At 48.8% G+C, this 15,320-nt stretch overlaps 1 protein-coding gene across 1 annotated transcript; it reads right to left on the bottom strand.

Moving 5' to 3' along the window:
* Nucleotides 1-742: 742 nt before the first annotated feature.
* slc4a10b (solute carrier family 4 member 10b) lies at nucleotides 743-14,310 on the bottom strand. The gene is made up of 25 exons (XM_029135706.3): nucleotides 13,891-14,310; nucleotides 12,978-13,019; nucleotides 10,625-10,706; nucleotides 10,004-10,156; nucleotides 9,790-9,928; nucleotides 9,394-9,554; nucleotides 9,128-9,313; nucleotides 8,222-8,310; nucleotides 7,371-7,528; nucleotides 7,201-7,288; nucleotides 6,593-6,739; nucleotides 6,405-6,508; nucleotides 5,662-5,836; nucleotides 5,443-5,576; nucleotides 5,115-5,360; nucleotides 4,930-5,035; nucleotides 4,473-4,634; nucleotides 4,181-4,294; nucleotides 3,942-4,103; nucleotides 3,599-3,850; nucleotides 3,450-3,518; nucleotides 2,830-3,003; nucleotides 2,549-2,668; nucleotides 2,406-2,470; nucleotides 743-2,318 (listed from the first exon to the last, which is right to left on the bottom strand). The coding sequence occupies exons 1-25, from the start codon at nucleotides 13,939-13,941 to the stop codon at nucleotides 2,243-2,245; spliced, it is 3,255 nt and encodes a 1,084-aa protein (XP_028991539.1). The 5' UTR covers nucleotides 13,942-14,310; the 3' UTR covers nucleotides 743-2,242.
* Nucleotides 14,311-15,320: the final 1,010 nt, after the last annotated feature.

The raw sequence follows: 15,320 nt of genomic DNA on the forward strand, positions 1-15,320 counted from the left end.
TGTGGATGTCAACATTAATGCTCAGAGGCAGAATCAGTAGCTTTTCTGTCACATTCCCTTCTTCCTCTTGATTATGAACATGTAGAGGGGGAACATGTCAGTCTCCAGGGAGGTTTGCACCAGGTGAGACGCGTCTCGCGTGATGGGTGTCACCCGTCAGCTGTTCACTGAAGAGTGAGCTCCCGCCGCCACCGCCGCCGCCGCCGCCGCCGAAGGAGCAGCGAATCCCGTCAATCACGGCGGACGCGGCGGAACAATGCCTGGGTCGACGCTTCGGAGCCGCTCTTGGCGCCGGGACGACGCAGACGTCCACGTGAGCCAGCCGCCTGACATGCTCGGGGATGTGGCACCTCTCTGAGCTGTCATCGTTAGCTTATCAGACCATCTGCTGACTGCGCGAGCCCAGCCTCCTGCATTCTGGGCCAAATCTCTGAGGGTTGGAAACGGGCACGTCTGCATGGATGCCGGATGTTTCCTGCCACTGCCCGTGCAGGTGTGATGTCATTTAACAGCTGACCTGTGTGGTGATGGGCATAAGCGACTGCAGACTATGGGAGGATTCAAACCTAATTAAGCTGTTCAGTGTGACTTTAGGACATTTAAGTCAAACAGGTGATTTGACTAATGCCGTGCTTAATTATTGACAACCATAATATGCTCTCCTTTATCTAACGCCGGTTTTACACAACCTTCCTCTCATGCATGGAACATGCACGTGTGACACTGACATAGGGAACAAAAGTACTCATAGAAATTTATTACGTTAAACCAGCAGTGACAGGATAAACATAAAGTGTGTTTTAGAAAATAAGTAAACCTTCACAGATCAAACCTAATACTTGGATACCTCCATTAATAGAACATATGACATAAAACTAAACATCTTATCAACTTACATATTATAATAATAAACACATTTATATTTACACTGGATTTACATTTACAACATAAACAACATACAGTAAATACTTTGTTACTTTTATTCTAAAAAATAAATACAGACATCATTTCTTAAAGACATTTGTTGACATTAAAGCAAAAGAACCATTTATTTGATTCTCGAAAGATTTGCGCTAAATTGCCCTTTAGTAAATATTTAAAAGCAAAAGCTTGACAGACATTAAGCCGCGTGTTTATTTTAGGCTTATCAGTCACGCATCCAAGTGTGCAAAGTATTTGTACACATTAACATATGGCTTTCCCAAGGATTTGAAGTGGTCGGCAGTGACCTAAAGCTTTCAAAGTATATAGTTATTAGAACTTCATATTAATTTCACACCACACTCTAAATAAAACACCAAGAACGGAAAGAAAATAAACAGATACAGAGGATATGTAAATATTCAAAATACAAAGTCTGTACAAACTCATCCAAAAAGAAAAGGTCTCTTAATTGGACCAATCTTCTATATTGTTAAATTCAGATAATAACAAAGTACAAAGTCAAAGGTGACGTAACACAAAGAATGATAATGAAAAGTGGTTTTCAATGGTTCTTTAGGAGTTGGGATATTTGCAATACACCAGAAAACACTGTTATTGTTCTAGACACAGAGGTTTCACAAACCGAAGCTGGAGGAGCGACACACTGCACCGAGAGCAACGTGGTCTCAGTCAGACCGGAGACGCGCAGCTGTAAAACCGTGTGCGTGTTGACAATGCTTCTATTTACTATCACAGACACATATTAGAGAACCAGCAGAGGATCAAGCAGCCAAATACCAGAATGTAAAAATACTGCAGGTTTAACAAAATACTTTACAATTAGCATTGCTCTATTATCATATAACACTATGTTCAACTGGGCTATTTAAAAAAGGATAATAGATAGAAAACACATTATTATTGAGATTTCTGTGTACTTACAATATTAGGAGCATGTTCTTATTTATGTGTATTTAAATCAACAGAAATGATACGAACTGGCTCTTTTATATAAATGAACACAGTTACGGATAAATCTAAAGTATTACTGAGCCACGGGGACAGAGACTTAACGAGCAAACAGCAGCCAACCCCGTAGCTCGCTACCAGCAGTGTTTCCGTACTGAAACGTTCACCTGAGCTCATTAGTGCCCACACGTCACCCAGAACTAATTATGGCTTTATTGTTAGTCTATAAGGTGCTGAATAAGTTCCTGTTTGGACCGAAGTTGGGTTGAGCTGCTTGGTCATTACTGTCAGCACCAACAAAGCGTGAGTGTTCAACATTGCTCAAAGTTTGAATTATTTCCCAGATGCCTTAGCTGTTGGCGTTCCAAGTGTTTCCAAAGGACCCTTTAGACATTTCATCCGTGATATTGATGATGGGTATTCCTCTGTGAAAATAAAAAAACAAAAAATTATTTATAAATGAACTAAAATTCAGAAAAAGCTATTGATTGTTTCCTATAACGTATGCTCACTTGTATCCTTCCAGTGGAACTTGTACCACTCCTTCGTCCTCTGCCAGTATGCTCTGCTCCTCCTCCTGATGAATTAATCAAACACAATTACAGTGCGTGTGAATATGAAAGAAGCCGGTGCGAATGAGGAAAAGAAGCAGCACCTCTTCAGCGTCCTCCAGCTTCTTCTTCTTGCTCTCTGGCATGAGGTCGTCCAGCCAGCTCAGCTCTCGCTTGGTGAAGACGCAGTCCATCAGCTTCCTGATGAACACCAGCGCCAGCACCTAAAAGATTGACAGGCACAGAATAAGAGATAAATTCTCAGAAGAGATGAGGAGGACGTCGTATAAATGAGCTCACGTTTAGTCGATAGCAATAGCAAATCACACGACTCCTGCACCGACGTATACCTGAGCGCCCACAGAATAAAGAGCTATTTACACACCATCATAGGAAACACGATGGCCGCCCTGGACGTCTTGATGACCCAGAGCAGAACCAGACAGCTGAGCTGGGTGATGGTGAAGAGGTGCACCTTCCTCAGGGGCACGTGACGCAGATATACGAAGTCTGGCTGGTGCTTGGCCGGCATCCCGAAGAGCGTCAGCCGGTCGAAGAACTGCAGAGAACAAGGTGGTACGCACTCAGGAGGATGGAGGTGTAATGTGAAAGGGATGCGAGCAAGAAACCCACTAAAAAGGAGGATCTGAGTAAACCAGTAAAGCATCCAGCAACAAAAAGTTTACTTTCTGTGCTCACTTCATAACTACAACTTCTTTCAAAAAGCATATTTTAGTTTCAATTTAATTCAGTACTTCAATGAGGAAGTACTGCAAATGAAGGAAAACAAGAAGTAAACAGGGCAATTAAAGACCAGTCAGGTGTTCTGGAAACGCTGGGAACACACTAGAGGCCAATTAACACGTTTTAACTGGGCAGCCAGACAATATGGAGGCGATTCCCTGTCATGGTGAGAATTAACAGTGCGCTCGGATTATCTAGTAGAAGATTCTACAAACTGACAACACCGAGCGTGGTTCTGTCGGATCTAAGCAGATCATTCACCTGAATTCCTCTGAGAGAAGACGCTCCCATGTAAAGGAAGACTCCGTACAGCACGGGCATAGGAATGAACTGAAGAACAACAAAAGCATTATGTCAGCAAAATGGCCTGCATATAAAATGGAGAACGGGCATGGATCTAAGCAATGGACCTTCAGCACAGACGTCATGAAGACGGAGCAGCCCATGAGGGTGAAGATCATGAGGCCCGTGAAGCGCTGCTCTCTGATGCCCAGGAACTTGGGCTGCTCCCCCGGAGCCGAGCATTCGGACTCCAGCTTCAGGCTGTTGACGTGCGTGATGGAGAGGACGGTGGCGGCCACGAACCAAGGCAGGCCCATCAGCGAGCACACGCCCAGCATCAGCCCCACCATGAACAGGTCCAGGTGGTACCCGCAGCCTTTCTGGAGGGAGGGAGGACCGGGGGGGGGGGGTGAGGAAAAAGCACTCGCTCTGCTGTCTGGAGCTAGGGGTCGGTGTTAAGAGGGCTTTTACCTTGAGCTTGTGTTCCTTCCTGTTGATGATGACAGCGGTGATCTGCTGGTCCATGAAGATGAGGATGGTGCAGAGCAGAGCGGGAACCACGCTGATGACCGCCGTCCACCAGGGGTTGGGCCCCAACGGGTTGATGAACCAGCCCCGATCGTCTCTAGTTGGCTGAGGAGAACGATGATTATTACTTTTGCTTTGTTGTAACTCTGATTATTCTTTTTATTTATTGTAGAGTAGCTCACCTTAAAAACACTGGGAACCTTTAGTTTCGGAGAGGGAATCCCTAAGGCGTAGTCGACTAAGACCATGGTAAGGATGGTGAAGAAAACAGCAAAGTCACTGATGATGGACCTCACCTGACAAAAATGAAAAATCTGTCAAATGAATAAATGTATATAGGAACAGGAAACAGATCCCATTACTGTTCCGTTGCAGTACCACAGTTGAACCACTAGGGCGCACCACTGCACCACGCTGCGCCACCAAATCAAAGAAAAAGAAGCAATTACGAAGACAGCGTTTAGGGCTCGGTACCTTGGTGGGAAAGTAATTGCTGAACTTGAACTCCTTCAGAAAAGCGGACATGAAGACGGTGGAGAAGAAGAGGATGACGCACCAGAAGAGCACGTCGGGGACGTAGGGGCCGTGAGGGCCGCAGGCGCTGCCTAAGAACTCCCCTCGCTTTTCAACACAGTCCTGTGTTAGACAGCAGCGATTCAGTGTCGCACGATTAGCAACACAACAGCATCAGCAGCCACGCACGGCAACTTTAAGCCGCCGTGTCCACGGAAAACTTAACAGAGTATAAAAATGTGCTTTTATAGTGTTTTGCAGTGACTAATCCACTGTAATCCAACCCACATGCCCTTAATCTACCATTTCCAGCTTCCTCCATCTGGGAGAGGACGGCACTTTAAGGTGGAAAACCTGGACGTTGTGTTATTATCAGTTCTATGTTGGCCGACTTCCTATGAAGTCGCGTCCCCTGTACCTTGACCTCCAGCGCTTCCCAGTAGATTTCCGACGCAGTGATGTTGTTGAGCTCCCAGAATTTCAGGGTGCCATTGGTGGGGTCGGAAGGCTCCACGCACGAGCATCTGTGGACGCACAGGAACATCTGGGTGACTAACGGCCCCCTGCTGTGTCGGGGATCGACCGTACCTCCAGTGGACGTACGAGTACATGGTGAGCTTGTTCAGGTCGTTGTTCTTGTTGAAGGGGAACTGCTCGCCCAGGTGGATGAGCTTCTCCAGCGCCTCGTAGATGAAGATGATGCAGATGAGCGAGGCGAAGGCCTCCTCGGTGAAGCGCGTGATGTAGCAGACGAGGGAGCTGGCGTCCGTGGCCACCAGCATGATGCAGAGGAAGGCCGTCCACAGGCCGATGCAGGTCCTCAGCGACAGATAGGACAGCTCGTACTCCCTGCGTAGAGCAAGAGCCCATGCTGATGGGAAAAGACTGGCGGAGCTCAAATCTTTGGTTGCATCACGACGGTAAAACCTACTTGCAGAATTTGAACAGGATCTTCTCGAATACCAGAACAGGCCCCGTGCTGCCCAGGATGGTGAGGGGCTGCCCGGCGAACAGGGAGTAGGCGATGCCGGTCAGCGAGGCCCCGAACAGTGACTCGATAGCGCTCTGGGAAGCAGAGAGAGCGATTATTGACCCAGCTGCTGCGTCCAGATGTGGCCGACGCTGGGATTATCAAGAGCGGCTGACTTACGATGCGTCCTTCGGTGGCCTCGCCCAGCAGCCCGCCGAAGGTGATGACGGGGGACATGCAGGCGCAGTAGAGGAAGAGGAAGGAGGCCACGCACTGCAGGCTGATGGCGTCGGTGTAGTCGGACAGGTAGTGGGGCGCCTTGCGCTTGACGTCGAGGAGGAGGCCGCCGAACCACCTGGGGAACGCACGGAGCAGCTCGTCACGCACTGCACGCCTCACAAGCGTGAAGCCTTTTTTGTTGGAGACTGTCTCCTCCACTGCTCGCATCCCGGCGCTCAGCTCCCGCTCGGGCTTAGTGGGATGTTTCTATGGAAACCACTCCGGGCGTACAACCGTGCACGAAGTTCACCCAGAAATAGACAATCGGCGCGTAGTGAGAGAGTGTTCCTCATCTTGTGATGATAAGTGATGGCGTTATATTAAATTAGATTAACGCTGATGTCAAAGCGCCACTAAAATCCAACTTATATTCACATTTACAGACATCTATGCCAACATGCATGCAACTATAAGCCAAATAAATCTCATTCGAAGAATTAAATCAGAAAATGTCCTGTTTACACATTAAAACATTATAAAATGTCCGCTAGTCTGAAGCTGAATACTGTATCCTCTGCAAGGACGCGACTTTGAGTGGGCTGCATGATGTGCACATCCACGCTTTGGCAGCAGGTCTTTACTTCAAATACTATGTTTTCACCACCTCTGTATTTAGAACCAGCACAAAGGCTTGACGGCCCCACCTCCCGGTGCGTTGCAGCTCTGGGCCCCCGTGGCCGCCGTGCTCCTCTTCCTCGTCTCCCTCCACTAATCCGTTGGGTAACAAGTTACTTTTCTTTCTCTTCTCCTGTTTAACAGCCAGTTCAGAGCAAGCAGTTAGTGTTTTGTTTAAGTCAGCGGTTCTGGAAATGGAACCGGAGAACACACCAACCTGGGAGGGAACATTTTTGGGGGGCTCTATCCGTATGGAGGGGTCCCACTCTCCGGGAGGCAGGACGGTCACCTGGTCGAGGAACTCGTCAATCCCAGCGATCAGATCATTTCGGTCTTTCGCTTTATAGGCGACATCATGGAAAACCTGGCAACATAAAAGGCGTTAATGCTACAAAAATAGCTTAAAAACAAGTTTACACCCACTGAGCAGGAAGCTAAAACTCCAGAGACAGAAGTCAGACCAGGATGTGACCTGAAAAGATTTTCCACTCCATCATTTGTCTCCCTAAATCTACTTATTCCAAATACTGAATAATAAAGTTAAAACTTTGCCCAGTCTTTTCCTCTGTGATGATGGATGCCGGCCTAAATCCTGAACAAAAAAAAAAAGAGGACATGAGGTCTGACTAATCACCAAAAGCATGTCATAAAAGCTCAGAGCTGCGCTTCATGCTGAGAAATGTTCCATCACTTCAGGAATTTGTTGTGTCCTGCTAAACTGTGAATTTATGCAAAGCCTTGCACAAAAATCTGGGTTTGGCATCTGGTTGACATTCAGAGCAAACCTCCTCACTCCGAGGACTCTGGCAGGTAGCGCCGTCTTACTTCATCCGTCATGAGCGTCGCGATGGACCTTCCGATCTCGTGATACTGAGGCCCTCGACCGGGTGGCCCCAGGAGGATGAACAGGAACCTAAAGGCAACAGAGGGCGTTTTCAAACGACAGCTCCAGGTCGAGAGCGGCTCACGAATGGACGCGGAGTCGTGCCGGCAACCTGGTGGCGATGGGGACCTCCGTCAGGCCGCTGAGCAGAACCGCCGGCAGGAGCCGCACGAACGCCACCACGGGCTTGTTGAGGAAGTCCAGTTCTCCCACGAGGACGTTGCACGCCTCCGCCCCCGGCGGGATCTTCTTCATGAAGTGGAGGTCTATCTGGAAGGCAGAGAACGTCCAGAGGATCATGAAGCAGCCTTTACAGGCGGCCGACCATCTAAGCCGCTTTGACTGAGAGCATGCTTTGAAAAGATTTTAAAAAATAAATAAAACGTTGCTCATGTTCAAGGGGACTTTCTATAAATGTGTCATTTTTGCTGTTTATCCTCACATTAAGCCCTAAATGCAATGGGTCCAGGTCTAAAAATAGCCCGGCTGTCCAGACGTGGCGCGTAACCGGATGTAATATTCACATAAGTCACAGATGAGCTACGCTGGAATATTACAAATGACAAGTGCAATGTACACGTTAGGTTGAGCCGTTGCGTAATATTTCATAAGGAAGCGTTATCCCCAGAGCCAGCCATGAAACTGATCCTCTTACACTATGGGGGCTTCGCTCTCCCTTTTTTCATGCTGGTCAACTGCACTGTACAGAATGTTTGGGAATATTAAAGGTGTTGATTTTTTTTTTGTTTTTTTGGCTGTTCACGAAAATATTTTGATCATTTGACGGGTTATGAGTGAAGGAAGAATTCTCATGATCTGTGTAAATAATATCAACATTGAACATTTCTGCTTATGTCTTAATGTTCATACTACACAAACTGCCTCGTCTTTGGAAGAACCAGCAGTTCAGAGCTGGAAATGGAGGAAAGGGAGAAGTATTATGTTGGGTAAATCAGCGATCACCTTGCTGAAGTCCACAGAACTGTTCTCTCTGCTCACGTCCCCTTTCCCATCTGGACCCGCCAGCTGAGACTGGGAGGCCGTCAGCTGACCTGGATCAGAGCAGCGACGTGAGTCAGTGCCAGAAATGGCAAAACATCAGAAAATCAAGAAAAGAAAACAACAGCTTTTACCTATTGCTCATCACTCTCGTGTTTTTATTATTATTACCAATATGCTCTAATATCTGTTTTAGTTTTCAGTTAAATATCAACACTAATGACATTGTTTAATGTGCTGAAGTTTTGCTCTGAAATTAGACCAATGTGATTTAATTGCTTCTGAGTTCTAGCACTGAAGTGAGTCAACAAATAGTTTGGTGTGTGCTGCGCACCTAATTTTAATATGTGGAAATCTGGCAAACCTGAAGCTTATAAAATGTAGCTGGCAATGAAATCCTGTAACGGCGCCTCCAATTATGAGCCCGGGCTAAATTTATCCCGCACTTGGGCTCTTACGCCGTGAAAATCCACAGACAAACTTGCATATTTATCAGATGAACTACATTTTTCTGTCAACCTCCACGCGACCGCGCAGCAACAACCTATTCCGAGTTGCCAACGTCGTCACGGACCATAAGAACACGCTGCCCTGCAATATGCTTTGGAGCGTGAGCCGGTGGAGACGAGGGCAGGCTGCATGAATGGGCACCTGTTGACTGCGGTGGGACTGTGGCAGGTGGGCGGGCAGATGGTGGGTGTTGGAGAGACCCGCAAAACATACGCAACTTGAGCATATGTGTGCATGGCACAATTAAAAGGATTCACGGTGACCACATCTACCAGCATCCCTTCAGAAGTTAGAAGACCCCCTCTCATTGGTGCAGGGTTAATTCAAACTCTACGTGACAAACTTTGTGTCTTCCCTTACCATTTTTATCCAAGTGCAGCTCCGACGACCTTCGACCCATGTCGGCGATGGAGCGGACGATTGGCAGGCGGTTGGCCAGCTTCTTCTGGTTCTGGTGGTGATGCTGCTTCAGCAGCGTTTCCCGCACCCTCCTCCTCAGCTCGTCCCCGAGCGGCGAGTGGAGCTCCTGGTGGTCCAGCACCATGTCTAATGCACAGGGCGGAGGGCGGGGTCACAGCACTGGACAAACGGGTCACCTAGCGTGGGCGGGCAGGCGGGCGTCGAACCTGCCACCTCCTCCACGGTGTGGGCCCTCATGTCCAGCAGCACGGTGCTGTTGATGATGCAGCTGCGCAGCTCGAACAGGCTGTGCAGCGACAGCGTGGCCACGTAGGGCTTGCTCCAGCGCTCGCCTCCGTCCTCCACGTCCTCCTCGAACTTCAGCCACCTGCAACGGCAGTTCCAGCCCCGGGTCAATTCTACACTTTGAACGGATTCTGACCACGCGACCTAAAGAAACCGAGACGTAATGATTCCTGTAGTAATGACGACAGTGGACGACAGTTGCCTAATGAAATGGAAACGCCAGCTACATCTCTCATCAGCGTAAGTGGGATCATGGACCGGGTCCATTCAATCAGAGCTCTCCCAGCTGTGTGCACACGCTGTGTTAATGTCAGTACCTGGCGCTTTCCCTCCACTCGGCGTCCTCCCCATCCTTCACGCAGATTTCATCCATCTCCGTGAAGAGGTCATGGGGTATGTGCTCCTCGTCGTCGTCCTCGGCGCCCAGCAGGAACTGGACCCTCTGAGAGGGCGTGTCTAGGGGTCCAAAGGCGCCGCGGCTCAAGACGTGCAATGAGACAGAAGCACCAATGATGTGTCATGACTTCATACCATAAACAGGAGACTCCCTGCCCTCAACCAGGGTGAGGGTCCGGTCTCGGCTCTTTCTCCTGTGTTTGTTTCCATGGTGACGGTGCCGGTGATGGCTGCGGTGCCTGGTACTTCCCAATGGGACGTGGACCCCGATGTAGAGAGTCCTGTGGCCTGGAGAAAATGCCCAAAGTGCTTAAAGGCTAGTGTTAGTTATCTGTGTTAGCTTCACGGCTCCTGATCACAGCTCGCATGACTCTAACTCACTTTCATGAAAATCATCTGCATTTTAAATCCCCCTCCTAGCACTGAGGACAGGTAGGAGGTAGAATTGCCTATGTGAGTCCATGCTTATGGGGTTTTGTGAGTGAGACAGTACAGTGTGTGTCTCAGTCAGCCCACTCTCTCTGCAGTATGACATAAGGGTTCAAACTGAGCTCCACAGTAGCAGCAACAGTCGCCAACGTGCTCCTCGTGCACAGTTACCTTAAAAGCTACCAATACACTGAGCCTTTGTGCTATAAATGCGCTGCAGGGGTTGTAAATTTACTCCCACGCCGCTCCTGTCTTTGAACTGTGAGGAGCTGTGGAGACGGAGGCAGCTCAGTGTTTCCCGCAGACATTCGGCGTCGGCCACGGTACCTTCGAGGTCCTCCTGCTCGAAGTTGGTGCTCTGCTGGGACCGCGTCCCGCCTCGGTCCACCACGGCCTCGTCGTCATTCCTCTGCGGCACACAGACGCACGACACACGTCACTCAAAGAGCAGGGTCTCGTCAAAGCGGCCAACGGCAGCCGGGGGTTTGAGTCCTAGAGTAAAGGGTTCGCTGACCTGCTGTTGCCTCACAGTCAGTGCCACTAGGAACAAACACATTATCCAACAGAGTAGCACGTTGCCATGGAAACTAATTACAGTCTCTTCTTGAAGAGGAAAGTGTGTCGTCTACATCCAAACAGAGAGCTTTACAAAATAGATCATCAAAGTCTACTTCTGTTCAACAAGACACTTGCTCAGAAGGTGGTTTTAAGCTTATTATATTATTTTGGGGTTTTTATTGTTTCCCAATTGACTGTTGTTACGTAATTTGCTTTTCAAGCACAGGTTCCAATGTTCTGGCTGCACATAACGCACTCCACACATCCACCGTTCAGGTGCAGCTAATGGAGCTAACGTGGCCAGTGTGTGCGTATCTTACAATGGGCGGCATGAAGCAGCATTCGGTGGTGTGAACGCTGTCCTGCTTATGTAATAAGCGAGAAAACGAGAGCGAGGAGGCGGCAGGAGCCGCCGGGATGTGAGTTACACCACTGTTCTGCCTCCAAGAACACACTCCATCCACTCAGCATGAGCGCTAACAGCTACGCTGCGCAGCTGCAAGCTGTGAGCGGCCACGCTAATGAGGGGCTGCAGGTGATGACCGTGTCGAAGTCCCAGCCGCTGTGTGGTTCGTGCAACCTGACGACACAATCAGACACGAGGACGGCGACAAAACGCAATAAGGACGAAACACTACACAATCTCTGTCTTGCACACGGATGCAGACTTTTGTTATCTCCGGGTACCTGACGTCTAACAGGGTTTATGACTCAACCACCTCTTCTTCCCAGGACCCTTGTGGAGCATCTGTTGGTTGCCTGGCAACCTCACAGTGAAAACAACCCTCTGGTTAGTCATTGCACCCGGTCAGGAAGCGGCCCAGCTCATACTGCAGCCTCAGGAACGAGCAGTGCTTTCCAGCACTGGAGTCATTAGCGCTTCCTCCCCATGCAGCCACCTTGGCCACCGGCTGACCATCAGAGCATTACGATAATGAAGGGCACCGCTGTTCACAGCAGGCTGATGCCGATAATCTGTCTACAAATACGCAGGGCACAGGATCAACTTCCTGCCTCAGATTAAACTGCCACTATTCGTTACTAAAACATTAGCTGGTATTAAACGGCCGCCGCGGACGCTCACATTAAAACGGCCACACCGAAGTAAAGGAGGCGAGTTTCAGGCGTTCAGTGCACACGTTGGCCTCCGATCAAAACATCCGAGCAGCGAACGTCTGCTGATGAGCGCAAACCCGCAGAAGTGCGCTGGAAATAGCGGCGGCGTGGTCCAATTAGGAGCGACGCAGCAACGACACCCCACGGTTCCCTCCTTACGCGTAATCAACCACTAACGCGGAGAATCGCGCGAGGGAACTGGCAACTCGCGCAGCTGAAGCCGGCGCAAAGGATGCGCCGCGCGCTTGGACGCGATCCGCGCAGATGGCGGCGTTGGAGCCGTCGGTGGCGGCGGGATCATTAACGGCACCGGCTTTGGCGCGGCGCAAAATGCACCGTAATCCTTAAATGTCTCTGCTCCAAACTTCAACATCCTGCGAGAGGATACATTAGCGCTTAACAGATTTCCCCCACAGCTGCTGTTTAAGGTGTTTTACGGCCCTGAGCCCTTCACTCTGCACGACTTAATATGAAGAAGGAGCAGAACGCACGCGGCGTGTGTTGGCCTTTGAAAGAGCCGTCTCCAAAGAGCAGGGCCGGCGACTGGAGCAGCGCACGAACCCTGTCCTACCTGGTTCTTGAAGGGCCAAGGAACCTCCGGGTTCTCCGGATGCATGAGCGTCTCCCTCCGCGTCCCCTGCTACACTGCGATGGGTTCCGTCAGCTCTGAGCCGTGCGGTAACCAGCCTCCTGCTGCCCCGCGTCACACCATGCCTGCTATATGCTGATGCCCTTCTGCTGTGTCAAACAACTGTAATTTGTGATTGAGCACGAGATTACGGACGTGACATCATCAGTGATGCCCCTGCAGCTTTTCAGTAGAGGGAAAGCTCGAGTCACAGCGTGTCCCCGTTGTCTCTGCCTTTGAGTGAGTAAAAGCCATTAAATAAACCTGGACCCTATTTCTGCATCTCTTCTTAATGGGGAATAGAGATGTTGAGGTTAAAGTACATTTCTCATGGTGCTTTTTAAGTTTGATGGCCATTTAGATGAACGTGTAACTCACCAAACTTCTACGACCAACTGATGACACAAAGGAAGGACTGGCCTGCAGAAAACAAAGCATCACTGTAGTTCAGCTGTTTCAAACATAAAGACAAATAAAAATGCAAACACACTAAAGGAATCAGCCACTCAAACGCCCAACGCTCTCATATGTTTTGTCAAATCGGATAAGGATTAAGTCTGAAGCGGTATTTTTAAACTTTAAATCTTAAGTGACTCCTCCGATCCAGTTGTGACCTCACATTTGGAAGTCAAAGCTATTAAAAGTAGTAGCTGGAGCAAAGAAACTCTCGGCTAAAGCCTACGGCTAAATGGAAAGTCTGTTTGGTGTAAACAGCAAATGGATAATGACAACTAATCTCTTCTGAAATGATCATCAAAGATTAATAGAAAGGCTCCACTTCGTTCTGAGAACAGGCCCAGAGCGTCTGTCTGGTTGAGACCAAGCAGCTTCTCCAGACTAAATGACTCCATTGCATTGCGCAGCGTTTAGCTCCATTGTTTTGAAGCTGCATCTCCTCATCAAATAACCTTAATCCATCTGAAAATCTATTTACATTAGTAGACTGTAGTAGTGTCTCGATTTACTTATTAATAGAACGCACGAATTTATCCTGTGATGATACAGAACAAACTAATGGCACAATTCATCAACATGCAATACTATTAAGGTTTATGCTGGAGTATAAAAAATAAGCTTTAACATCAATAAAGTGAAAAAGCCTTCAAGGCTGCAGGAAGCTCCAACTAACACCTGTGGGGAAAACCTTCCCCAGCTGTTTCCGTTTTTAGTAACATTGAATATTTTACCATAATTCACGCAGCACGTATAACATCCTGACCACACTTCAATATTCACCGTGTACCATTAATCTACATAACAAAATAATCTCCCCAGGGGGAGTTTTTTTTACCGATGGCAGCAGCGGCTCTATCTGAGCGCCCGGCTCCGCGCTGTCCGTCATCTCCTCCCCGCAGTTCGCCGCACGGAGCTGGAGCAGAGTTCGTCCTCCGTGCGTAAATCCCGCCAGGTGCGGTCAGCAGCGACTGAGCGGCCGCGCAGCGGTCACATGTTTATATCGCCGCCGGCCGGAGACGATTAGCGCTCCTCGCGCCGCAGTCCCCTCTCCGCGACAACATGCGCGTCTCCGCTGACGTGGACGAGTCGCGCTGGAGGGAAATGCGCGTTTTAAACGGAGCGGAGACGGTCAGCGAGGTGCGCGGTCGCTTATTTCAAGTTATATAACGCCTGTGTTTGCTCCTGCTTTTTTATTAGACGGTTCCAGTGGGCGCAGGATCACTGCTGAGGACTGTTACGGCACAGAAAAGTGCGGTCCAACTCTCCGCTCTGCCATCTGTGTTTAGTGTTTTTGCGCGCATATTTCCTACAATATCCACCCATAGTTAATGGAAACGGTTTGCAAAGGCAGCACATTAACCCTGCCCCCGTATAGTACAGCGTTGAATTATTATTTTTAAAATCTCCATCACAGGAATATTTACATGTTTTGTACTGACGTGGCTGATTTTGTGGACAAACAGGCCTTTGCGCAGAGAGTGTGCTTTGATCCAATGAGGCGCATCTGCTGCAGCCGCTCCCGTTTATTTGTCAGTCTGCTCGTTATTCTACGCAGGTGTGTCTGAACTGTGACTTCTCTGGCCGTTGCGGGAACAGTGTTCGAGCTCGCGGTGCTGCTCGCAGATTGAGGACCTCTGATGAAAAAGCGCGTTTGGCACCAGAGCGCTGAGCTCCTTTAACAGCGGGGAATCCTTTAATAATAGTAAAGCACCGCCATCTGGTGTAGATCACGGTCCATGTGTAGCTGGATCCAGAGGAGAAAAAAAAACTCGGAGAGGCTGTTTAATGGAGCCTCGGGAGTCAATTCTCCAGCAACGACTAACGTTTAAAACGAATCCCATTCCTTCGAGCTGCCCCTGGACTGGACTGACCCCAGGAGCTCCGAGCTGCAGTCTGAGGAGCTGTGTGATTGCTCGACCTGCATTTTTTTTTATCGCCATCTGCTGTTTATCTGTGGGAAGGCCCGTGACAGGGAGAGCGAGCAGCATCCACGCCGCATGACAAGCTAAACGCCACACCTCTTATTGACAGCTGTGAGCATCTTCTTCACACTCAAACTCCAATTACGCGCACATTGAATTTATTTGTACACTTGTAATTATACATTGTGAACGTCATTAATTTGGTTTTATTATCGAATGTTCTTTTCATTTGATGATCGCCGGGGAGAAATCATCCAATCGGCAAAAAAAATATGCAAATAATTTAATCAGTGATAGTACATAAAACAATTTCTTTCTGGTTTCTCTCTGGTCTGCTCTTTCG

The sequence above is a fragment of the Betta splendens genome, chromosome 21 (assembly GCF_900634795.4).
Source record: "Betta splendens chromosome 21, fBetSpl5.4, whole genome shotgun sequence".
Classification (NCBI taxonomy): domain Eukaryota; kingdom Metazoa; phylum Chordata; class Actinopteri; order Anabantiformes; family Osphronemidae; genus Betta; species Betta splendens.